This window comes from Artemia sp. Qi Xiang Cuo, chromosome 4 (assembly GCF_049724085.1).
Source record: "Artemia sp. Qi Xiang Cuo chromosome 4, ASM4972408v1, whole genome shotgun sequence".
NCBI lineage: Eukaryota > Metazoa > Arthropoda > Branchiopoda > Anostraca > Artemiidae > Artemia > Artemia sp. Qi Xiang Cuo.
This window is the reverse complement of record NC_142797.1, coordinates 7,150,723-7,178,597: the sequence shown is the minus strand read 5'-3', so window position 1 is coordinate 7,178,597 and position 27,875 is coordinate 7,150,723. Positions and strand designations below refer to the sequence as shown.

At 33.3% G+C, this 27,875-nt stretch overlaps 1 protein-coding gene across 2 annotated transcripts in view; it reads left to right on the top strand.

Moving 5' to 3' along the window:
- The window catches only part of LOC148952731 (mitotic checkpoint protein BUB3-like), a 96,219-nt gene that overhangs the window by 47,486 nt on the left and 20,858 nt on the right, over nt 1–27,875 (top strand). For both annotated transcript variants that reach the window (XM_089087382.1, XM_089087383.1), the window contains exons 5-6: nt 18,716–18,864; nt 21,055–21,194. In XM_089087382.1, coding sequence (XP_088943508.1) covers nt 18,716–18,864; nt 21,055–21,194 — 289 coding nt within the window. The remainder of the gene's footprint in view (nt 1–18,715; nt 18,865–21,054; nt 21,195–27,875) is intronic.

Below are 27,875 nucleotides of genomic sequence, written 5' to 3'. Positions count from 1 at the left end.
TTCATTGTTTGACTTGCCTGAAATCATGAATTAGAATATTTAATTGGCTGTTTTGGGATTTTCAGACCTAGGTTTTTTAGTTTTTAGTGGGTGTTTGTGTCCTAGAGTTTATTATTTGAGAAGTTTACTTTAGTATGTTGTGGTTTTACGTGCCTGAAATCATGAATTAGAATAGTTAATTAGCTGTTTGGGCTTTCAGACCTAGTTTTTTAGATTTTTGTGGGTGTTAGGTTCCTGGGATTTATTATTTGAGAAGTTAACTTTAGTATTTCATGGTTTGACTTGGCTGAAATCATAAATTAGAATAATTAATTGGCTGTTTGGGGATTTTCAGACCTTGGTTTTTTAGGTTTTCGTGTATGCTTGACTCCTGGGATTTATTATTTGAGAAGTTAACTTTAGTATTTTGTGGTTTTACGTGCCTGAAATCATGAATTAGAATAGTTAATTAGCTGTTTTGGGTTTTCATACCTAGGTTTTTTAGATTTTCATGGGTGTTTGTTTCCTGGGGGTTTATTATTTGAGAAGTTAACTTTAGTATTTCGGGGTTTGACGTGCCTGAAATCATGAATTAGAATAGTTAATTAACTGTTTGGGTTTTCAGACATACGTTTTTTAGATTTTCGTGGGCGTATCATGAATTAGAATATTTAATTGACTGTTTGGGGATTTTCAGACCTAGGTTTTTTAGATTTTCGTGTATGTTTGACTCCTGGGATTTATTATTTGAGAAGTTAACTTTAGTATTTTGTGGTTTTACGTGCCTGAAATCATGAATTAGAATAGTTAATTAGCTCTTTAGGGTTTTCAGACCTAGGTTTTTTAGATTTTCGTGGGTGTTGGTTTCCTGGAGTTTATTATTTGAGAAGTTAACTTTAGTATTTAGGGGTTTGACGTGCCTGAAATCATGAATTAGAATAGTTAATTAACTGTTTGGGTTTTCAGACCTACGTTTTTTAGATTTTCGTGGGCGTATCATGAATTAGAATATTTAATTGACTGTTTGGGGATTTTCAGACCTAGGTTTTTTAGGTTTTCGTGTATGTTTGACTCCTGGGATTTATTATTTGAGAAGTTAACTTTAGTATTTTGTGGTTTTACGTGCCTTAAATCATGAATTAGAATAGTTAATTTGCTGTTTCGGTTTTTCATACCTAGGTTTTTTAGATGTTCATGGTTGTTTGTTTCCAGGGTTTTATTATTTGATAAGTTAGCTTTAGTATTTCGTGGTTTGACGTGCCAAAAATTATGAATTAGAATAGTTCATTAGCTGTTTGAGTTTTCAGACATACGTTTTTTAAATTTTCATAGGCGTATCTGATAAAATAATTTAGGTCGTATGATCCATTTAATTTATTTTTTAATGCACTAGTTTTTCAGTAAGGTCACTCGATATCCTAAAAGTGTTTAATTCAAACTTTTACCTTGACCATCGATCTTGTTAGCAGAATTTCAAAAGGATCATTTATGAATGCTGGCGTATCTGATGAAATAATTTAGATCGTATGATCAATTTAATTTATATTTTAATGCAGTGATTTCACCTCTTGGATATACAGTACAGATACTTCATTCAAGAAATTATGAAAATATCGCAAGTAAGTAACAAACTATTTATGGTTTTCACCTCTTGGATATACAATGCGGATATTTCATTCAATAAATTATGAAAAAATTGTAAGCAAGTAACAAAATCTTTCCTGAAGTCACATCTTGGATACACAATACAGAAATTTCATAAAAGAAATTATGAAAAAATTGTAAATAAGTAAGTAACAAATTCTTTCTTGAAGTCACCTGTTGGATACACAATGCAGAAATTTCATTAAAGAAATTATGAAAAAATTGTAAGTAAGTAGCAAATTCTTTCTTGAATTCACCTGCTGGATAAACAAAAAGACATTTCGTTCAAGAAATTATGACTCCAATGTAAAACTCTAAACTATTAACTATAAATTGACTAAACTATAACTTTAACTAAAACTCTAATCAATGACTATATTCTAAAACTTCAAACTCTTAACTCAAACTAAACTACACTAGAACTCTAACAACAACTCTAAGCAAAGAACCTGAGGTAAAACCCTAAGCTCATAACTAAAACTAAACTAAACTAAAACTCTAACAAAAAATCTAAGGTAAGACTCTAAACTAAAGCTCGAAACTCTTAACTAAAACTTAACTAAACTTCAACTCTAACTAGAACTCTAAGCTAAGACTAGGGTAAAACTCTTAACTAAAACTAAACTAAACTAGAACTCTAACTAAAACTCTAAGCTAAAACACTAAACTATTAACTAAAACTAAACTATAGTAGAATTCCAACTAAGACTCAAAGCTAAGACTCTAAGCTAAAAAACTCTAAACTCTTAACTAAACTAAACTAAAACTCTAAGCTAAGACTCTAAGCTAAAACTCTAAACTCTTAACTATTACTAAACTTAGCTTCAACTTTAACAAAAACTCTAAGCTAAGTCTCTAAGCTATTGGGCCGGGGGCTTCGTGCGGGGGCGGGGTAGGGGTATCAGGGCCCTTTGGGGTTGGGCTAGAGGACCTCACAACACTGTTTAAATAGAACTTGTGTATTATAACGACCACAGAGTTTCATCCTCAAATCCTCTTCTAAAACATCTTCTAAAATCATCTTTTAAAATGTCTCTAACTGTTTCGCCGAAATAATTCCCTAAAATGTTTAAAACGGTTTCGCCCAAATAATCCCCTAGAAGTAATTTCTGCGTGTTCCTATTGTTTTGGCATCCCTGCGCTGTCACATTTCAAATTTCCAGGAAACCCTTTCCCGCGTTAATCTCTTCATCTCATAAATGTTCCTAGCTACACTATTAAGGTTTCGTTAGAATATCAATTTATCTCTCCGACTTAAAGATCAGTGAAGCCGTATTTAAAATATAATTTCTATCTCTTTAGACTCCCGCATAATTCCAAGATAACAAGTGATGTCAATTCTAGTTCCTGACAGTAAAGATCAATGAAGCCTTATTTAAAAATAGAATATTAATTTTTCTCTCTGACCTAAACAGCGTTTATCCCTCAGACCTAAGATCAAAGAAGCCATACTTGTTTCTTTATTCCCCTTTTCATAAATCAATAATTCCCCTAGCGATTATGTAAATCAAGTTCTCAGAAATTCTCTTCCCTTTCGTGAATCAATAATTCCCCTCGATTATGTAAATCAATTTCATCGAAACCATGAAACATCCATCAAAGTGAGAAAAATCCTGTTTTTTTTCATTCTCACTGACAAAAACCATAAAACAGACATAAATTGCTGTTGACATCCATGAAAAACATGAAATAAACTGACCAACACTCATAACCGTCCAAGAAACATCCATTAAAGTGAGAAAATTCCTGTTTTTTCAAGTGAGAAAAATCCAATTTTTTCATTCTCAGTGACAAAAACCATAAAAACATGCATAAATTATGTTCGCGTCGGAGTCAATAAGGCCTTTCTACTAGAAACTATTACGTATATGAGGGGATTCACCCCCTCGTCAATGCCTCACTTTTTACGCTAAAGTTCGAATTTTGTTCCAATTCTTCAAGAATGACCCATGAATCACAAGAGGTGATGCCAAGAGGGGGACCGTTTAATTAGAATAAATAGCTCTATTGAAAGTACTAAAAACCTTCAGCGTAAAGAGCGAGGTATTGACAAGGGGGTGAACCCCCTCATATACGTAATAATTCCTGTTCGTTTTAAGTTTTGATGTTGCTCAAAACTAAAAAAATAAATAAATAAAAAATAAACACGCATCCGTGATCTTTCTTCTGGCAAAAAATATAAAATTCACATTTTTGCAGATATGAGCTTGAAACCTCTACAGTAGGGCTCTCTGATACGCTGAATCTGAGATATTGTGATTTTCATTAAGATTTTGTGACTTTTAGGGTGTGTTTCTCCCTTTTTCCAAAACAAGGCGAATTTTCTCAGGCTCGTAACTTTTAATGGGTAAAACACTAAGCTTGATGGAACTTATATATTTAAAATCAGCATAAAAATACGATTCTTTTGATGTATCTATCTGTACCAAAATTCCGTTTTTTAGAGTTTCGGCTACTATTGAGCCGGGTCGCTCCTTACTTACAGTTCACTATCACGAACTGTTTGACACGATTGTTTCACTTCGAACTTGTCTACAAAATAAAAAAAAGAAGGTTTTTTAAACTGAAAGTAAGGAGCGACATTAAAACTTAAAACGAACAGAAATTATTCCGTATATGAAAGCGGCTGTCCCCTCCTCAACGCCTCGCCCTTTACGCTAAAGTTTTTCACTGTTTAAAAAATAGAGTTGTGAGAAGGAGTCAAACTTTAGCGTAAACAGCGAGGCGTTGAGGAGGGGACAGCCCCTTTCATATACGGAATAATTTCTGTTCGTTTTAAGTTTTAATGTCGCTCCTTACATTCATTTCTCGCTCTTTACGAATAATTTCTGATTGTTTTAAGTTTTAATGTTGCTCCTTACTTTCAGTTGAAAACTTGTTTTTTTATTTAATTTCTGATCGTTTTTTAAATAATGCTTGGAATTCCGGTGCCGCCTTCATATAAATGTCCCTTCCCCCACGGAAACATCCTCCATGGAAAGATCCTTTTTGTAACCCAACTTTTTGGATATCTCTCTCACTATGACTCAAGAAACAGTTTGCTACTTACTTACAATTTTTTCATAATTTCTTGAGTGAAATTGCTGTATTGTCTGTCCAGGAAGCGAGCTCGAGAAAGAGTTTGTTTGCAATGTTTTTCATAGTTTCCAGAATTAAATTTCTGTATTGTGCAACCCAATGGCGAATTCAAGAAAGGGTTTGTTACTTATTTAGAATTTTGTCATAATTTCTTGAATGACATGACTTTTTTTGTATATCCAAGAGGCGAATTCAAGAAAGAATTTGTTACTTACTTACTTACAATTTTTTCATACTTTCTTAAATGAAGTTTCTGCATTGTGTATCCAAGAGGTGACTTCAGGAAAGAGTTTGTTACTTGCTTACAAATTTTCATAATTTATTGAATGAAATTTCCGTATTGTATATCCAAGAGGTGAAAACAATAAAGAGTTTGTTACTTACTGGCGATTTTTTCATAATTTATTGAATGAAGTATCTGTACTGTATATCCAAGAGGTGAAATCAATAAAGAGTTGGTTACTTACTTACAAATATTTTCATAATTTCTTGAATGAAATTTCCGTATTGTGTATCCAAGAGTTGACTTCAAGAAATAAATTGTTACTTAATGATAATTTTTTAAAAATTTCTCGAATTAAATTTCCACATCGTGTGTCTAAGTCATAAAAACAATAAAGAGTTTGTTACTTACTTAGAATTTTGTCATAATTTCTTTAACGAAATGTCTTTTTGTTTATCCAGCAGGTGAATTCAAGAAAGAATTTGCTACTTACTTACAATTTTTTTCATAATTTCTTTTATGAAATTTCTGTATTGTGTATCCAAGAGGTGACTTCAAAGAATTTGTTACTTGCTTACAAATTTTCATAATTTATTGAATGAAATTTCCGTACTGTATATCCAACAGGTGAAAACAATTAAGAATTTGTTACTTACTTGCGATTTTTTGGTAATTTATTGAATGAAGTATCTGTACTGTATATCCAAGAGGTGAAATCAATAAAGAGTTTTTTACTTACTTATACATATTTTCATAATTTCTTGAATGAAATTTCCGTATTGTGTATCCAAGAGTTGACTTCAAGAAAGAAATTGTTGATTACTGAGAATTTTTTCATAATTTCTTGAATTACATTTCTACATCGTGTATCTAAGTCGTGAAAACAATAAAGAGTTTGTTACTTACTTAGAATTTTGTTATAATTTCTTGAACGAAATGTCTTTTTGTTTATCCAGCAGGTGAATTCAAGAAAGAATTTGCTACTTACTTACAATTTTTTCATAATTTCTTTTATGAAATTTCTGTATTGTTTATTCAAGAGGAGACTTCGAGAAAGAATTTGTTACTTACTTACTTACAATTTTTTAATAGTTTCTTGAATGAAGTTTCTGCATTGTGTATTCAACAGGTGACTTCAGGAAAGAGTTTGTTACTTGCTTACAATTTTTTCATAATTTCTTTAATGAAATTTCCGTATTGTATATCCAAGAGGTGAAAACAATAAAGAGTTTGTTACTTGCGATTTTTTCATAATTTCTTGAACGAAGTATCTGTACTGTATATCCAAGAGGTGAAATCAATAAAGAGTTTGTTACTTACTTACAAATATTTTCATAATTTCTTGAATGAAATTTCCGTATTGTGTATCCAAGAGTTGACTTCAAGAAAGAAATTGTTACTTACTGAGAATTTTTTCATAATTTCTTGAACTAAATTTCTACATCGTGTATCTAAGTCGTGAAAACAATAAAGAGTTTGTTACTTACTAAGAATTTTGTCATAATTTCTTGAACGAAATGTCTTTTTGTTTATCCTGCAGGTGAATTCAAGAAAGAATTTGCTACTTACTTACAATTTTTTCATAGTTTCTTTAATGAAATTTCTGTATTGTGTATCCAAGAAGTGACTTCAAGAAAGAATTTGTTACTTACTTACTTACAATTTTTTCATAGTTTCTTAAATAAAGTTTCTGCATTTTGTATCCAAGAGGTGACTTCAGGAAAGAGTTTGTTACTTGCTTACAATTTTTTCATAATTTCTTGAATGAAATTTCTGCATTGTGTATCCAAGAGGTAACTTAAAGAAAGAGTTTGTTACTTGCTTAGAATTTTGTCATAATTTCTTGAACGAAATGTCTTTTTGTGTATCCAGCAGGTGAGTTCAAGAAAGAATTTGGTACTTACTTACAATTTTTTCATAATTTCTTTAATGAAATTTCTGCATTGTGTATCCAAGAGGTGACTTCAAGTAAGAATTTGTTACTTACTTATTTACAATTTTTTCATAGTTTCTTAAATGAAGTTTCTGCATTGTGTATCCAAGATGTGACTTCAGGAAAGAGTTTGTTACTTGCTTACAATTTTTTCATAATTTATTGAATGAAATATCCGCATTGTATATCCAAGAGGTGAAAACAATAAAGAGTTTGTTACTTACTTGCGACTTTTTCATAATTTCTTGAATGAAGTATCTGTACTGTATATCCAAGAGGTGAAATCACTGCATTAAAAATAAATTAAATTGATCATACGATCTAAATTATTTCATCAGATACGCCAGCATTCATAAATGATCCTTTTGAAATTCTGCTAACAACATCGATGGTCAAGGTAAAAGTTTGAATTAAACACTTTTAGGATATCGAATGTCCTTACTGAAAAACTAGTGCATTAAAAAATAAATTAAATGGATCATACGACCTAAATTATTTCATCAGATACGCCTACGAAAATTTAAAAAACGTAGGTCTGAAAACCCAAACAGTTAATTAACAATTCTAATTCATGATTTCAGGCACGTCAAACCCCGAAATACTAAAGTTAACTTCTCAAATAATAAACCCAGGAAACAAACACCCACGAAAATCTAAAAAACCTAGGTCTGAGAACCCTAAACAGCTAATTAACTATTCTAATTCATGATTTCAGGCACGTAAAACCACAAAATACTAAAGTTAACTTCTCAAATAATAAATCCCAGGAGTCAAACATACACGAAAACCTAAAAAACCTAGGTCTGAAAATCCCCAAACAGTCAATTAAATATTCTAATTCATGATACGCCCACGAAAATCTAAAAAACGTAGGTCTGAAAACCCAAACAGTTAATTAACTATTCTAATTCATGATTTCAGGCACGTCAAACCCCGAAATACTAAAGTTAACTTCTCAAATAATAAACCCCAGGAAACAAACACCCACGAAAATCTAAAAAACCTAGGTCTGAAAACCCTAAACGGCTAATTAACTATTCTAATTCTTGATTTCAGGCACGTAAAATCACAAAATACTAAAGTTAATTTCTCAAATAATAAATCTCAGGAGTCAAACATACACGAAAACCTAAAAAACCTAGGTCTGAAAATCCCCAAACAGCCAATTAAATATTCTAATTCATGATTTCAGCCAAGTCAAACCATGAAATACTAAAGTTAATATCTCAAATAATAAATCCCAGGAACCTAACACCCACGAAAATCTAAAAAACTAGGTCTGAAAGCCCAAACAGTTAATTAACTATTCTAATTCATGATTTCAGGCACGTAAAACCACAAAATACTAAAGTTAACTTCTCAAATAATAAACTCCAGGAAACAAACACCCACGAAAACCTAAAAAACCTAGGTCTGAAAATCCCCAAACAGATAATTAATTATTCTAATTCATGATTTCAGTCAAGTCAAACTATGAAATACAAAATTTAAGTTCTCAAATAATAAACCCCAGGAACCTAACACCCACTAAAATCTAAGAAACAAGGTCTGAAAACCCAAACAACTAATTAACTATTCTAATTCATGATTTCAGGCACGTAAAACCACAAAATACTAAAGTTAGCTTCTCAAATAATAAACTCCAGGAAACAAACACCCACGAAAACCTAAGAAACCTAGGTCTGAAAATCCCCAAACAGTCAATTAAATATTCTAATGTCCGAAAATCCCCAAACAGTCAATTAAATATTCTAATTCATGATTTCAGGCAAGTCAAACCATGAAATACTAAAGTTAACTTCTCAAATAATAAATCCCAGGAACCTAACACCCAGGAAAATCTAAAAAACTATGTCTGAAAACCCAAACAGCTAATCAAATATTCTAATTCATGATTTCAGGCACGTAAAATCACAAATACTAAAGTTAACTTCTCAAATAATAAACCCCAGGAACCTAACACCCACGAAAATCTAAAAAACTAGGTCTGAAAACCCAAACAGCTAATTAACTATTCTAATTCATGATTTCAGGCACGTCAAACCATGAAATACTAAAGTTAACTTCTCAAATAATAAACTCCAGGAAATAAACATCCACGAAAATTTAAAAAACCTAGGTCTGAAAACCCTAAACAGCTAATTAAATATTCTAATTTATCATTTCAGGCACGTAAAACCACAAAACACTAAAGTTAACTTCTCAAAAAATAAACCCCAGAATTCAAACACACACGAAAATCTAAAAAACCTAGGTATGAACATCCCCAAACAGCCAATTAAATATTCTAATTCATGATTTCAGGCAAGTCAAAAACTAAATACTAAAGTGAACTTCTCAAATAATAAATCCCCGGAACCTAACGCTCACGAAAATCTAAGAAAACTAGGTCTGAAAACCCAAACAGCTCATTAACTATTCTAATTCATGATTTCAGACACGTACAACAACAAAATAATAAAGTTAACTTCTCAAATAATAAACCCCAGGAGTCAAACACACGAAAATCTAAAAAACCTATGACTGAAAATCCCCAAACAGTCAATTAAATATTATAATTCATGATTTCATGCAAGTGAAACTATGAAATACTAAAGTCAACCTCTCAAATAATAAATCCCAGGAACCGGACATCCCTGACAATCTACAAAACTAGTTCTGAAAACCCTAAAGGTTTATTGACTATTCTAATTCATTGTTTCATTCACGTCAAATAACGAAATACTCAAGCCAGCTTCTCAAATAATAAACCCCCGGGACCCAAACACGCACGAAAATCTAAAAAAAACGTAGGTCTGAAAACCCAACTTGGACTTGCAAACACCAACCCGGACATGCAAACAAAAAGAATCAGACATGTAAACAGAGAAAGACAGGCAATTTAGACATTCAAACCAACAAAGACAAATTCTTAGACTTGCAAACATCAGCCCAGGCCTTCCCCTTGAGGTCGATCCCGTTTATTTTAGATTCTGAGTATTTTTGGTTTTCCCTCCAAAATTAAACCCCTCCCCTCCCCAGCCCGCAGAAATGTGGGCACGAAGGGCCTCAGAGCCTTCCCCTTGAGTCAGATTCCCGTTTATTTTTGATTCTGAGAATTTTTGGTTTTCCCTCCAAAATTGACCCCCTCCCTCTCGTGCCCCTCAGAAATGGAGGAACGAAGGACCTCTGAGCCTTGCCCATGAGACAGATCCCGTTTATTTTCGATTCTGAGTATTTTTGGTTTTCCCTCTGAAATTGACTCCCCCTCCCCCTCCCCTGCCCGCAGAAATGTGGGAACGAAGGGCCGCTGAGCCGTACCCTTGAGGCAGATGTCGTTTATTTTCCATAATGAGTATTTTTGTTTTTTCCTCCAAAATTGACCTCCCCCTCCCCGGCCCTCAGAAATGGGGGAACGTAGGTACTCTGAGCCTTGCCGTTGTGGTAGATCCCGTTTATTTTAGCTTGTGTTTTTTTTTGGTTTTCCCTACAAAATTGACTCCCCCTCTCCCCTGCCCTCAGAAATGGAGGACGGAGGAGCCTCTGAGCCTTCCCCTTGAGGCAGATCCCGTTTTTTTCGATTCTGGGTATATGTGGGTTTCCCTACAAAATTGACTCACCCTCTCCCCGGCCCTCAGAAATGGAAGACGGAGGGGTCTCCGAGCTTTCTCCTTGAGGCAGATCCGATTTATTTTTGATTCTGAGACTTTTTTGTATTCCCTCGACATTTCTCACTCCCCCTCCCCGGCCCTCAGAAATGGTGGAAGGAAGGGGCTCTGAGCCTTCCCCTTGAGGCAGATCCCATTTATTTTCGATTCTGAGCATTTTTGGTTTTCCCTCCAAAATTGACCCTCCCTCCCCCACCCCCGCCCTCAGAAAAGGGGGAACGAAGGGCCTCCGAGCCTTCCCCTTGAGGCAGATCCCATTTATTTTCGATTCTGAGTATTTTTGATTTTCCCTCCAAAATTGACACATCGGAGAGGTAAGGTTAGGTCAACTCACAATGTCATTCTATCGTCGTTAGCCATTTTCATAGACTGATGTTGTTTCAAATTTATAACAAATTACCTGAGTTAACAACCCCTTCGGGGTTACGGTAACTGTTAATCAGTTTAATCCTTTTTTCTCCACCGTCATACAATCCAATCACTAATTAGAATCATTCACACTCCTATTATTCAAAACATTAATTAATATCGTTCATAGTGTCCAATTTGCGAATCCCTTTTTGCAAAAATGTCAAATACTCACTCTCTTTGAAAAACTAAACCAGACTATATCCACTAAACCAGACTATACCCACCAAACCAGTCCTTGCTATAGCTTCCATAGAATTCCATATGCCTTGTGAGGGAGCTCTGAATCTCTTTGAAAAGGTGTATACATCTCGTAGAAATGTTTACCCACAGGACCGGTAGAAATGTCTTGCTATAGGACCGGTAGAAGTATAACCTTGATTACTACTGCCAATAAGCATTGGAGATATGGGCGCATTAATTCGGGTTTAATAATAATGAAAAACTCTTAGTATTAATGATGGAGCAGCGCTACCCAGAAGAATGTCTAATGCTACGCAGAAGAAGTTTAGTGGCAGATCTAACTTTATTTAGATCCACCGAAAAAGTTTTTCAAAATATACGGATCCTTTTGTTGTCAAACTATTCTCTGTTGGGTAAAAAAGGTTAATATGCATAGCATAAGCTAGTTAAAATAATTAAAACTAATTAAAAAACAAAATAAAAAAACAAAAAAGTTAAAATAAGACTAATTAAAAAAAAACAAAAACTAATTGTGCTCAAGTTCATCTATCTGCTGTCAGTTCTTTTATCTTCATCAGAATGTCAAACAAATGTGAATACAAGTATATTTTCATTTAAGTTTGAAATATATTTTTATAACTTTGCTCAGTAGCTCTAGATGACAATATATTTGTTCCCAATGAACAACCATGTTACTCATTCCATAAAAACAACCTTAACCCAGAAAAAGAATATATTCTTATTTCATTTACTTTTTACCGATGAAAAAAGCCTAACCTGGGCTTGAACCCTGACCCCTCGAATGGGACTCTAGTGCTCGATCATCTGAGTCAGCTTGGTATGTTTAGTTGGTTTTACATTTTGTTGTTTTAGAAATAAACGAGTTTCCTCTAGAGTTACTTACTAGAGAACACTTACTAATTACAAAAAGTTGGATATTTTTTTTTTGTTTTTTTTTTAACCTTGCGATATATTTATTGACAACAGGAAACAGTGATAGGTAGCAGCATTTTTATCAGCAACTCAAGCTCAATGCTTCGAGAAGCCTTCACAAGCGAGAAACATTAAAATATAGTTTTTTTTTAAATCAAAAGGATATATTCATTTCGTGAGCAAATGTTGCAAAAAAAAAACCACAGTTTTAGGATTACCTCTGAAACCCCATTTCAGCGGCAGAAGAAAAAAAAAATCGAAATTACGTAAAAAAGGAATAGCTCTAACAATACTGAGACTACAATGCCAGTCTAGATATTTCTAAATCCCAAGACAAACAGAATCATACAGCCGCAGACTATTAAGAGGAATATTTGTGATTATTCTAAATTAAGTTTAGGGAAAGAGACGTTACCATTTTCACTTACTAGAAGCAAAATAGAATATGTCATCAAAAGAAATGGGGGTTTTATGCTGGATTCAAATATATAGGGGGGGGGGCGCCTAGAAATCCCCTGGGGATAGGTCATTAAGTTACAAAATTTGCCTATAATTTACGTATAGTATTTGTTTCTGGGATGAATGTATAATTGGTTCGGGGTACGGGGGATTTTCTGCTGGTGAGATTCTTCTCGAGGATAATTTTCCGTGGGGTGAATTTTTCAGGGGAAATTTTACACTGGGGAATGTGTCAGAAATACTATACGAAATTCTTCTTGTGTCTTGCTTTCTCTTTTTCGTCTTAATTTTACGCGTGGAGATGTTAAGGGTAATTTTTGCGGTGTAAATTTTCACCAGGATTGAATTATCTAGAGAATAAATTCTTGGGGAGGAGGGATTTTTACGTGGAATTTTTTGGAATTCCAGATTTCTTGGCATTCCAGATTTCTTGGAATTCCAGATTTCTTGGCATTATTTAAAAAGTATCGGAAATTAAATAAAAAAACAAGTTTTTTTTCAACTGAAAGTAAGGAGCAACATTAAAACTTAAAACAAACAGAAATTATTAAGAGTATTATGGAAGCTTTTTACGAACTTTTTTTGAACTTTTACGAAGCTTTTTAGGAAACAGAAATTATTACATATATAAAGGGTGTTGCCCCCTCCTCAACACCTCGTACTTTATGGCAAAGTTTGAATTCTGTCCCAATCTTTTAAGAACGATTCCTGAAACACCATGTTCGTTCAATTAGAACAATAAGAAGCTTTTTTAAAAAAGTACTAAAAACCTTTATCGTAAAGAGCTAGGTGTTGTAGAGGAGTAACCCCTTTATATACGTAACAATTTTTGTTTGTTTCAAGTTTTAATGTTGCTGCTTACTTTCAATTAGCAGATGGCTCAGGAGGACCTAAGTTCTAAGTAAGTTACTTTCAATTGAAAAAACTTGTTTTTTTGTTTGTTTAATCAAATATTTCCTGGTAATGAACAGTATGTAAGAAGCGACCCGGCTCAATAGTAATAGGGGCCCCTATGCGCCCCAGATGGCTCAGGAGGACCTAAGTTCCAAGTAAGTTACTTTCAATTGAAAAAAATTGTTTTTTGTTTGTTTAATCAAACATTTCGTGGTAATGAACAGTATGTAAAAAACAGTAAGTACAGTATGTAACAGTACGCTAAAGTATCTTAGTACTTTCATAAGAGCTGTGTATTCTAATTAGCTATTATGTATTCTATTCTAATTTCAAAAGAGCCTTTGTGATTCATAGGTTATTATTAAAGAATTGAAAAAATTCGAACTTTAGCGTAAAGAGCGAGATATCGAAAAGGGGGACGAACTCATTCATATACGTAATAATTTCTGTTCGTTTTAAGTTTTGATGTTGCTCCTTACTCTCAGCTGAAAATTCTTGTCTTTTTTATTTAATTTAGGGAAAGAGACGTTACTGTTATATCACTTCCTAAAAAAAGACGCAAAATAGAGTGTTTATTTCAAAGAATTGATTAAAATATTATTGATTCTTCAAGTTCAACATAAACTTTCCTTTTTCATGGCAATAACACGTGCATTTTATTATTATTATTATTTACCTGTAACAACTTTCCCGATTAAATGTTTTAACTTCCTAGCTATGAATAATTCATTATGCGACAACAGGTCAATTTCCTTTTGTCATTATACAGTAAATTTATTATAAAAAAAAAACTTCATCCTGGTTCACGCTTAGTTCGTTATACACAATTTGTGTAATCTTGATAATCTATCTATAACTGTGGGCTAAACCTGCGCTTTTATTAATTAACTAGTAGAAAAGCCCTGTGGATCATACTGTGGCATCAATTGGGAGGGTGCATGCCCTCCTAGATTCTGCCCTCTTCCCAAAGATTTGGATAAATACTTTTTGCAGGGGGGGGGGGTATTTTTAATTGAAAACGACTTTTGGTATTTTTATCGAAAAAAGGATATTCTCCCATTGGTATTGAAAGATTTTGTTTTCCCGCCTGCTTAAATTTTTGGGAATTGGTACCCCTAAGCCATAGGCATTAAAAAGAAAAGAAACCAAAATATCTTAGTATGAATCATCGTTTTGTTGTAAAAAGAGAGAGAAAAAAAGACTTTCAACTACGAAGAATCACAAAAAGATTATCTTTCCCCCAATAAAAAGCCTTTGCCCCTCCCCCTCCACGGTCAAAAACATTTAAACTTGATCTCCCAACCATGAGTCAGAGAGGGGTAGACATATCAAAACTACGTATAAATTCGTAACAACACTAATGGAACCTGCAGTATCAGAGGTGCCGTTCTAACGTTGCCTTAGTAAAGATCCATGTGTCTTTCAGTCCTGGCCACACGGTATGAACCGGACGGAGGGTCCTAGAAACATGGGAAGGGGCTCATTGGATTGGAAATCACAATTTTTAGTGCCCTTTTAAGGGGTTGAAAGCGATTTGAGCGGAACCAGCCTCGCCCATGGCATTTTTTTGCTACTCGGCCCCTTGGAACACCCCAAGACATCCGATTAGAATTTGAGAATTGTCATTTTTATCATATATTGAGGGGTCTAATAAACATGCGTCCGGATATGACGTAACCTCCACAACCCCTTGGGCAAGAGCCGTGAATTATGTAAATTGCCAATTGCTTACAGGTCGGTTGTATAGTAAATTTTTTTACATTGTGTGTTCCATTCGCCCTAAAAATTCAGGGATTGTTTCCTTGGTCGAGAGGAGGGCATGCTTTTTGGGAGAGGGAGACTGTTGGAGGGCCCAAAAATTCCCAAAAAGCTTTTGCCGTAAGTCCATTGGCAAAGAGGGGCTAGTGTAAAAACAAATTTGTTGGGGGGTACGTGCCCCCCAAAATGGCTCTCAGCAAGGAGCTAACAAGACTTTTTCGATCGACTCGAAACTAATATTTTTAAGGCCGCGGGCCAAGATGACCCTTATGCACACAAAAAAAGAAAAGGTGAAACTGGCCCCCCCCCCACAAAAAAAAAACAAAACAAAAAACAATGGCTGAAACAATCGTTTCTTTTTTAGTTGCTTGTAACTTACATTGTGAATTCCTGGGCAAATGGGTTCCTAATACTTATAAATTGTATTGGGCATGGTTCCCCTCAAAAACTGGTTCAGCAAAAGGGCTATTTTTTTCTTGATTTGCTTGAAAGTTGTCCTTTTGTCCTTGGCCCATGGCGTGCTCAATGCTAAAAAATCAGGCCCGAAAAACGGCCAAAACACTTTTTTCACTTGGGGCATGGGTTCCCCAAATATTGGGTTAGAAAATGTTCTTTTTTTTCACTCATTAGTAGGATATTAAAGAATCCTTTCCTTTGCAAAGGAGGCCAAAAATTTTATTGGTTGGTAGAAGAGCGTTAGGGAACCCAGACACGGGCAACAGAATCTATTATTCCTGGCCAGTTTGAGCTGTAAGTCCCTAGGCCAAGGAATAGGCCCACTTGCTGTAAATAAAAAGTCAGTTTGAGGGCACGATTCACACAAGAGGGGGCTACAAAAAGAGCTATAAAGTTTTTTTTTCTGATCGGTTTGAAACTTGTATCATGAAGTCTTTGGGCAAAAAAAAGAATAGAAAATTTGGTTCCCCCAAAACAGCCCGAGAGAAAGTTTTTCTCTGAACAGCTTGTAACTTGCACTTGCCCCAAAAAGGAAGCCGGAAGATAGGACAAAAACTGTATTTTTGTTAATTGGTTTGAAACTTGTGCCTGATAGGCCTTGGGTCGACGGGAATCGAAGTTGCAAAGAATAAAGGATAAAGATCCTCCTGAGCCATTGCTGGCGCATAGGGCGTCGAGTCGGCGGTTCAGTTGCTGTGTGTTTTTACAGGGACAAGTAGCAAGCCTTTTGCCCAAACTTGCTGCAGTGGGGATCGAACCCTGGTGCTCCGTATTAGCAAGCAGAGCATCAATCTACTGTGCTGCAATAGTTAGCACAGTTCCAAAGAAAGATTAAAAAAATATATATGTTGGAGTGCTTTAAATGGGACCTGAAAAAGGGCTAACAGACTTTTTTCTGCTTGGCTTAAACTTAAGACTAAAAGGCTTGAAACTTAAAACTGTAAGATACGCTGATAATATAAAGTCAAATACTTTGAATGCATTTAATTTGCAGTGCAAAAAATGTAATTTTCCTCTTGTCTTGATTATTTTCTGAGATTAGGAGCCCTGCGCTAACCAATTTCAGGGGTAATTGCTCCACCCCCTCCTTGTGTTCACATCTTTGTGACTGAACCATTTGATTCAGTTTAACCTTTGTAATTTTTATGTACTTTTTTCCCCTGAATAACGCATCAAATCCTCAAATCGATGATCGAGGTCCCTATATTTGATTTTACAATACTAATGCCTCTCAATTTTTTCTCCCCAAAATGTGATGTTAAAAAACTGAAAGAAGGTTTTTTTTCCAAAATAGATTTATCTGGTTTATGAGCTGGTATCTGGCAACTGACTTCATACGCAGAATATAACTAGAAACATTTGCAAAAAGAGTAGTTTTAATTTAATAAAAAATGATTTTATTAGCCACCCATGTTTAATTGTGCTTTCACTTCAATTATTTTTTTTTCTAATAAAATGTTTACTTTGCTAGTATGCCAATTTAGTACTGAAGAGCAATGCTAGATGGCAGGTAATGTTTTCTTTCCAAATTTCTTTCAGGTCCCGATTACAAATGGTTTCTTTCCCGCCTCAGTTGTATACTAATATAAGAATTTTAATACTAATACCAAACTCATGTTTAAAAGTGTCATTACTGCTGGGATAGATGTCACTCTGAACATAGTTTAGTCTGTATATCAAACAGTTAGTTGTAACGAACTAAGTAAGGAGCGATGCGGCCCGATAGTAACCGAAACTCTAAGAAGATCTTGATAACACATCAAAAGAATTGAATTTTGATGCTTATTGAAAATATATAAAATATAAAATTCATCAAGTCCAATGTTACCTATCAAAAGTTACGAGCCTAAGAATATTTGAAAAAAGGAGATAAACACACCCAAAATAACAAGGGATCTTAATGACAATCACACCATCAGATTCAGCATATCAGAGAATCATGTAGATTACAATATCTACTGTAAAGGTTTCAAGCTCCTATATACAAGAATATTCCCAGTGATTTTAGAAGATCGTGAGCGGGCTCATTTTGTCGAAAGCCAAAAGTTCTAGTGTCCTTTTTAAGTGGCCAAAAAAATTGGAGGGCTGCTAGCCCCCCTCCCACACCCCTTTTTTCCCAAAGTCGTTCAATTAAAATTTTGAGATAGCCATTTTGTTCAGCATAGTTGAAAGGTCCAATAAATGTCTTTGAGGATGACTTGACCCCCCCCCCCCTCCACAGCCCCAGGGGGAACGGCTTCAATTAATAGTATTGGCTATTAGTATTGTACTAATAGTACTAATAGTATTGGCTATTGGTAAGTATACAGATAATTTTCGGGGCGGGTTTTTCTGGTGGGGCTGGGGTTTACATTCGAAGATCTTTCCATGGCGGAATGTTTCTTGGAGGAGAAGGAAATTTTCCATCAAGGGGGAGCTGGATTTCTTGGTATTTTTTTTTTCAACGATCATGTATTAAATAATAATAAAAATTCAAATGAAAGTAAGAAGCATAATTAATACTTAAAATGAACATAGATTATTACATGTATGAGGGGGTTGTCCCTCCTAAATACCTCTCTCTTTACGCTAAAGTTTTTTTTAGAGCTTTTAAAATAGCTTATTTTTTTCAAGTAAACGGCGCTTGTGCTTCGTGAGTCATTCTTAAATAATTGGAACAAAAATTCAAACTTTGGCGTAAAAAACGAGGTATTTAGATGGGGGGACCCCCTCATATCACGTAATAGTTTCTGTCCATTTTAAGTTTTAATGTTGCTCTTCACTTTCAGTTGGAAAACCTTGTTTTCTTATTTAATAGCTATGTAGATAGATAGTTGGCTATATTAAAAAATTTAATTTGCACGATTAGGACTTGCGGATATTGGACTGGTCTAGAAAAAATATATCAAACGCTTCTGAATAATTATATTTCTAATTGTAATGCTCTTTGTTGATTTTTGACGAAATTACAAATTAGCAGTTTAGAAAGTTAATTTGTGCAGTTTTTGTATTTTTTCTCGAAATTCCCTGCGGATCAAAATGAAACGATACAAACGTAAGCAAAAGAACTCGACACCACTCCAGCGCTTTGCGCGAAGTTGAATATTTTAATCTCTTTTGGCTAAAATTGTCTTTTTGCAGGGCTACGTTCTCAGTTCGATTGAGGGCCGAGTTGCTGTTGAATATTTTGATGTAAGCCCTGAAGTACAGAAGAAAAAATACGCCTTCAAGTGTCATAGAATTAAGGAAGGAGATAAAAAGGAAGAAATTTATCCTGTAAACGCGATAAGGTACGTCCCTTCTCCTTTCATTTCTTTTCTCCTTCTGGTTTCAACCCCCTTGGCTCCTTCTTTCAACCCCCTTGGTTTGGTTTCAGTAGTTAAATTCGTAATCGTAAATCTGAATATCAAAATTCTTAAATCTCAAGATGTATCATTTTCAAGTACATTTGTACACCATCCTTCTATGCACCCTATTTTGGACACAATGGTGCCAAATTGGCACACTACGCATTTTAACATCTAAAGTTCAAGGTGCGATAATAAGTTATGTAGCACAATTTAGGTGTTTGGGACAGCAGAGTTCATTATGGATGTGAAGTGCGCATTCTGACATCAAACCCATACGTTAAGGGTGTCTCACACCTTAATCTGGTGAACCCTGAATTTGAAAAGCTGGATCACTTTGGTCCTTTGGTCCACTAATCACACACTTTGAATCCTTGTACGATCTAGTTCAAACAGGATGCAGCTTGCGTCCCTTGTCACTAATAAGTTGCTGGGGGGGTTTGGAGGGGCTACTATGGTCGCCTTTTAGTGTTATAGCGTCGCCTTCGCTTTGTGACAAATTGTACCAGTTTTTCGACCAAAACTAAACGACAAATGATTCTTTGTAGTACAATTGTAGTATTCTGCGTAATTTTCCATTTCACAGAATAAACTGAAAATAAGCAACCTTTTATTTCCGCTTATATGTTCAAGTTCTCAGAATGTAATTTTGAATTAAAAATTGTAAATATTTAATTATTAAATTTTAATGAGTGTAATTTAATTATTATGTAAATTTAATTTATTAACTAACTATAACTTAATTTTGTTTATTTAATCTAAATAATATATATTACCATTTAATTATTTAATAAATTAAATATTTAACTTATTTGAGTTAAATAATCCAATATTTTATCATGCAACTGTTAGTTTGAAATTTGTGGAGATTTCCTTTTTGTGTCGTGTTTGACGAAAATCCCTTTTCTTATGCTTACATGTATAAGAGAATGGAGCAGTTTCGAAAGTTCTGAAAAAAAATATAAATTGGAAAGACAAAAGAATGAAACTGTTCAGAATTGCACCGTGAATTTTGGATTATACTATAAAATATCCAGATGTTTTGCATTGTACCAGGACCTTTAAATTGTGCCAAAAACGGTACAATCGTACAGCGTTGGCAACACTGCTCAGCAAACGGTTTTTACAATTATTTCAGAGTTTGAAAATATCCTATTCAACATTTTGCTGTAGCAGCGACGATATTCGTAATTTTTTTTTTTTTTTTTTTTTTTGGGGGGGGGGGGGTAATAATAAAAAAATAAATTTTATTTGATAATCTGTTAAAGAATTCATCAGAAATTCAGGGAAATTTAGGATTTCTTGGAGGGGAGAGACGAAACCCCGCCTTGCATTCATTCCGATTGTTGATATATATTTTTTTTGGCTTTTTGCTTCTTTGGTGGATTCTTTATATTTGGAGTTTGTATTGGAAAATATCCAAAATTTTAGATTATCTCCTCTAAAATCCTTTGTGCTGTTCAATTGATTTAGCACTCCTCTGGTCAATCTAATTATCATCTTTGTAACCCGAATCATATCAAAATTCTTCTTCTTTCTTCGCAAGGTTCGACTTAATCCTCTGGCTACGTGCCATATTGTTGGGAATATGTTGCCTGAAATGGCTCGATGGCGTTATTTGTTAGTGACTTCTGATAAAAAAAAAACTGTTACTGTTTGGTTTCGGTTTTGGTAGGCAATTTGTGATCCATTTTTGCTTTCGTTTTGAGTAAGTTTTTAAGTAATATTTGTATCTCCCCCCCCCCTTGTGCAGGCCAAGGAGCCTCTGTTAAAACAAGTATCATGCTATGAATAAAACATAACCTCTAACGATCTAAGAAAAAAGTTAAAAAAAAAAACTTTAAAAAGTTAGAAAATGATTGGAACTTGAGAGGTTTAAGCACTACTCATGGGTAACATGTAAAATTTAATAGTCGGATGTATATCATCACATTGAAAGGAGTTGATATTACTAATCCAAAAATTTGAAGAGTTATAAATTTGAGGAGCATGTTTTAGTTAGGTGACTTTGAAACACTTTATATTCTTGCAAATATATTTGTGTCTTATTAAATTATTATGTTCGTATCAATTCCTAGTTAATGAATTAAACTAATTAATTAAGTATTATAATTTTATTAATGTTTTCAACAGTTTTAACGAAAAATACAGCACTTTTGCTACTGGTGGCTCTGATGGTTTTGTCAATATTTGGGATGGTGCCAACAAAAAGCGACTATGTCAGTTTCATCGATATCCTACTGGAATTACTTCTCTCTCATTTAGTTCACAAGGTAAACATTCTCTATATTTGAGTGTATTTAAAATTAATTGAGATTAGACGAAGTGAGATAGAAGGGGATTTTTGCCCATCCGTTACCCTCTGGTAGTATAACGTTATGAGCTTGCTACTAAGCATATTCTACAATTAACGAAACCCCCTCTCCCCCTAAGAATAAATGTTCAATAAATACGCTTAGTGTTTGTTTATAACTCTTAGAAATGCATGGGTAATTTGTCCTCTTCTTTCTTACTTGCTCAAAAACTCTTTTTTTTTTGAATTGAAATATCTCTGAAATTTGATACGTCGTCGTATCAATCAAATCTTATTTAGGAGGATATGGTACCTTAAGATCATTTTGCAAGCCTCAGCGTCGGCTGACCGTCACAAAGACATAGGACCCATTAGCAATTTCTCCCAAAGGACTAGCCATCGTTGAGAGCTATTGAGAATCAGTGATATTAACTATGAGATTTGATAGAAAAGGCAGTTCAAAACTGTTCCAATAATATTTCTTCTTATCTGATTTTTAGCAATTTCCTTGCAGGCATGCTAGAACATTTTTAGAGACAGCCTTTTCCTGAACCATAAATAGAAAATTCTGCTCCATTTAATCAAAATACCAAAATTCATACTTTCTGATAAGTTGAATTTATTTAAAGCGACTACGTCTATATTTAACACAAATCAAGAGAAGTTAAGTGATTTTTCTAAGATTTTGAAAATTAGGCGTTGACTTTTGATTTCTTGTTATTTATTCGGATCTTTTACCCAAGCTCTGCAAGTTATGGCAAATCGATTCTACGTAGTTTGGCAAAAACCATAAATAGAAAATTCTGCTCCATTGATTCGAAAAAACAAAATTCATACTTTCTGATAAGTTAAATTTATTTAAAGCGACTACGTCTATATTTAACGCAAATCAAGAGAAGTTAAGTGATTTTTCCAAGATTTTAAAAATTAGGCGTTGACTTTTAATTTCTTGTTATTTATTCGGATCTTTTACCGCATAATTTCAAATCTTTTACCGGATCTTTCACTACAAGTTATGGCAAATCGATTCTACGTAGTTTGGCAACACAAAGACTCAAAACTTTCAAATCTTTTACCGGATCTTTTACTACAAGCTATGGCAAATCGATTCTACGTAGCTTGGCAACACAAACTCAAAAATTTTGAAAAATTTTGTAATGGACGAGATTTTTGGGTGATTTTTTAAAGGTAGTGTACCCTTATTAAAACGTATTTTGGCTTATCAAACGGAATATAAGATTTGCTGCGCCAACAGCAAAATTGATCTATAATTCATATTTATTTGATGAATTTACAACAAATTCATTTACCATGGAATGTCTAAATACGAATATCTTTGGAGTATATCTTCTGTTACCTTTTTGTTGTTTCGGTGCGAATATGGGTTTTTTAATTCTTGTTTTTTTAGTTCACTTTTTTTAGGGTACTTTTATTCCACTTTTGTCTGGTGTTATTTAAGGTTTTCGACCTTTTCTTTTTATACATTTTTTTAAATTATTTCTTTTTCTCGCACCGAAGAGGCTCATAGGGAAAATGTTGTTTTTTCTTCAAACTTATGTTCACTGGCTGAAGAATTTCCTCGGATTGGTGCCATTGTCGTGTTTTCTTTTTTTTTTTGCGTTGCCTGTTCAGCATTGTAAAGGTTTTTGGTGGCTCTAACGGCTGTTCTGGAATTTTCACCCGATGTCACTTTGACTCTTTCATGGCAAAAAAAATTTTTTTTTGCGGTAGGCTACAAAGTCGCATAAATTGGCAAATTGCTAGGGTCTGATCTGATAAAAAAGACTTAAAACTTAAATAGAGCCTATAAAAGGCAGTAGATCTAACACTGGGTTCGAATTGGGTATTTTGATCGTCATTCCAATAAGATCACATTACCGATTTTTTTTTTTTTTTTTTTTCTTCAGATAGCTGAACCTTGAAGATATCTGGGATTAAGGCCGTATTCAAAAGAGGGGCTAAGGGGTTTTCCCCCTCCCGTATTTTTGCTCCGACCCGTAAAAACGTAGTGAAAATGCATAAAACACATTTTTATGTGTTTTTAAGTTTTTCATGCCCCCTCCCTCCGAAAAAATACCCTTCCCCCTTGTACAAAAATACTGGATATAGTCTTGTCTGGGACAGGGAATTCTGGTTAGGTTCCAGTGAGTTCTTTCATTTAACTTTTACCGTTTTTGCAGCCAAATTAATTTTTGCAATTTGTTCTGTTATGAAAACCTAACGGTGGTTCTGGATCTAAAATACCTTTATTTCAAACCAAACGTAACAACATAAAAAACGGAATGTAATAGGCACTTTAATTCACAATAAATAACGAGAATGTTCTATCTAAATTAAATATTTCATAAACAGGGCCGAATAAAGGGCGATTGGAGTGATGGCCCCGCGTTATCGTCAAAGTGAACAAAAAAAAATTGAAATTTAAAATACTTTATTTTCGACGATAAGGGATAAATTATGAATTATTCAAATTATCAAAAATATATTTATTTTAAGCTTGCATTGTCTGATGGGATTTATTAATGTATATATTTTTATATAATATATTATAATGTAGAAAACTGATACCCATAAATGCTGACGTAAAATTTTTGAATTTGATTGGGATATTAGAGGGATTTTCCACTACGTACTTGAACTACTTTATGTATGTAAACTATTATGCATGTATGTTTTATTTAGATGTTTAATATATAGTAAGGGCCATGCAAAAAAAAATCCATCCAATCGGGCCCCGCACCTATTCAATCCGGTTTGGTTCATAAACACTTTTGGGGAAATTAAAGATTTAAGTCTATTTGGAATAACGGTGTAATTAAGCGTTTGTGTTTGAATAATTAACCAGTTTTAAAGTGAACTGTATAGCAATTTAAGAAGATTGATTATACTAGAAAATAACTGGAAATAAGCAATTTTTAGAAAATTGAATAGAAACATCAATTAATTAAAACAGTTAATCTTATTTAAACGGTTAAATATGATAAGACAGCCAATTCTTCGTGGTTTGTATCAACAATGGAAAATATCAGCTTGACTGAAAGATTTAAAAATTGGTAGAAATTACAGAGTCAGCATTTACGTAAAGGTGAACGAAAAAGAGTTATTGCAGCTTGTATAAAGTAAGTACCGAAATATGACTATCTTAATCTATTTTTCAACTACCTTATAGTCAAATATGTAAATATTTAACTATTTAATATGCAATCAATTAGCCATAATAAGTATAATATATAATTTGTATAAGTTTTAAGTGACTTGTATAAAGTAAGCACCAAAATATAAGTATCTTAATATATGTTTTAATTATCTTATAGTTAAATATATAAATATCAATAATTATAATATTATAGACTTTTAATTTAACTATTTAATATATAATTAATTAGCTATAATGAATGTAATATATAAAAATTATAACAATATTAATTATATAATGTAAATATAATTTAACTGTCTTATAGTCTCGATAAGAATTGATCAAAATCAAGGCAAAAAGTGGTTTGCTAAACTGTTATTTAACTTTATTAAATTTCTGTTTTAAAGTTAACTTTTGTTTTAAAGTTAAATTTCTGTTTTAAAGCAACGAATTAAAATCACCAAAATTACTTGGCAATTAACGAAATTACTATTCTGCGGAGGTGAAAAAATGCAATTTTTTTAAATGGTTTGTTAGTACTTTTTCAAACAGAAAGTCAATTTAAAAATAACAAAATGATAAATAAATTTTTTGCACATTTTAAAAGAAGTGTTTTTAAATCATCCTATCCCAAATTGATCAAATTAAAATTTCATCGTCTTCCTTTTAACTTTTGATCAATTAAGGAAGAAAGGAAATTTTAGAATCTTCCTTTTAACTAGATCATTAAGGATTTAAAGAAGAAGATGAAGTTAGCTAGTACGAAATCAATGTTTGATTTACCTCATTGGGTAATGTGTTATAACCCAATAGCGATGCATGATAGACGTTAATGTTTGCGTAGTTAGTATCAGCACATCTCAATTCTTATAGAAAACGTTTTTAAAATCAATATACCCCCTTTTCTTTGTTCAGCAAAACTAGAATTAAAAAAATAGCAAGTATGAGCCACGGCGGATTTAAGTATCGGTGTATTAACAAACGGTAGTACCAGTGCATCTCAATTGTCTTAGAAGAAAATATGTTGTAAATCAATATAGCTCCCTTTTCTAAGCTAGCACTCGAGACCTCTATATTACGGGCTATTGAGAAGGAAACATGTTAAGAAAACGACTCTTACTTCATAATATACAGAATAATTGTAGCTAACATATTTTGAATGCAGCTCCTCTATGCATTACCCTTAACCCCCCCCCCTGATGTACAGATATAAATCCCAAATTATATACTTGACATGCGTTCCGCCATCCATCACTCTTGATTCAATTTACGAGTACAGGGGTTGACACAAGAGAGGCGTATTGGGAGAATACATGGGAAATATATAATAGGCCTGTGTACTTGCACATTTGGCGAGGGGGGGGGGGTAAAGTATAAAGGAGCTGCATGCAAAATGTGTTAGCTACAATTATTCTGTATATTATGAAGAAAGAATCGTTTTCTTAACATGTTTTTTTCTCAATAGCCCATAATCTGGACCGTTACCGCTTCTTTTTCTCAGTTCAGTGAAACTTGAGTTAATACAAAATATCTTGGCCGCGTAGATTAGAATACAAAGGACATTGAAAGTCTTTATAATAGTTAATAGTAGTGCATTGATCAGGTTAATATATCATTTAATTTTTGGTTTATTTTTAACTTTACATTGTGGTCTAAAAACTATAGACAAGGTAATAAATAACCTTTTGGGGTTTCATTAGAGGTTGATTGTAGAATTTGCCCCAGAAGCGACTATTGAATTTAGAAAGAGCATAAGGAAAATTAGCAGTAGTACTCAGAATTAAATTATAGAGTGCTATCAAAGTAATATAATATAAATTATTGGTTAATATATAAATTATATAGAAATTATAATTAATATAAAATATAAATTAATATAAATTATTAATTTATTTATATTTAATATAAATTAATGTACATAAATTATTATTATATAAATTTAGAACTATATAAATTATAAATATATAATATAATATAAATCTAAATATAATATATATAATATAAATCATAGATAATATAATATAATATTATCTATGATCATATAATATAATATAAATCATAGATTTTCATTAAAACACCAAGCAAAGAGTATGGGTAAGAGTGGAAACTGGCGCTGACAGGAAAAAGAAAAACCCATTAACACTTTCTAGTGTTTGGCGAAACTTGGCATCTTTTCAATCTTTATAATCGTTTTTCTGTCAGGAACTACGATCAGACTCTTATTACTACACTAATTTTACCAATTATACAAATTAAATTAATTATTCTTATTACTACACTGAAAAAATACTAAATGTCGCTAAACGCTAGACGGCGTTGAGGTCTTTTTTGGAAGACATTAGCGATAATTCCTACTCCTGTAAGTTACCCATACAATTTGGTACCAAGGACATTGAAAAGTGATTTTGATTGCTTATTATCGGTTGATTAACAAACGGTAGTACTGGTACATCTTGATTGCTTTAGAAAACGGGTTGAAAATATGTATATCTTCCTTTTATCTGCTCGGTCTAACTTGATTTAATACAAAATAGTAAGGAGGGGCGATGGCGAATGAAGGAGAGTGCTGATCTAGAGATACTGACACAATTTTTTGTCCCAATCAAGGTCGGTCCTCTCTACCTCGTATGAATTTTGATTCTCTACAAATCAAATTTGCCTTCCTTTTTCCCCTGCCTTCTTAAAATTAAGCAAATTTGCTTGTGCTAAGAATTTTGATCGTTTAGTTTAAACTTAATGAATTATACCAAGGGTGTATCCAGATTTTTTGTTTTTTTTTTGGGGGGGGGGGGAGGTCCAAAAGAAATGCCTAAAAGATTTATTTATATTCATTTTTGTTTCGTTTTTACGAGTCGGACAAACAATACGGGGGAGGGATTAACACCCGGTAACCCTGATTCTCTACGATTCTCTACGAATCAAATTTGCCTGCCTTTTTGCCCTGCCTTCTTAAAATTAAGCAAATTTGCTCGTGCTAAGAATTTTGATTGTTAAATTTAAACTTAATGAATTCTGCCAAGGGTGTATCCAGATTTTTTTTTTTTTTGGGGGGGGGGGTAAAAAAAAGGCCTAAAAGATTTTTTTTAAATTCATTTTTGTTTCTTTTTTATGAGTCGGACGAAAACTTCGGGGGAGGGGCATACACCCAGTAACCCTGCCCCCTGGATATGCCTCGAATTCGTAATATTATTTGGAAAATACATTAAAGAAGTAAATTGTTTTTATGCAGAGTTAGATTAGGACTAATTCTGACTGTAGATCCATACCTGAAAGTTTTAGTCCCGTAGTTATTACTCTTTATAATGTTTTAATTCACCGAGTCTTGATAAAAGAAATACTCGTGTGTTGACCCAGTTTTTCATCACAAGTTCTACACATCGTAGAGAACTTTATATGTATATGTATAAGCGTGGGATTCAGACAATTTATATTCTATAGAACGTGTGGAATAACGTGGACGTATTTATGATATGATTTTTATGATTTTTATTTTTTTTTCCTTCCGCGGTGAAATAATTTATGCGT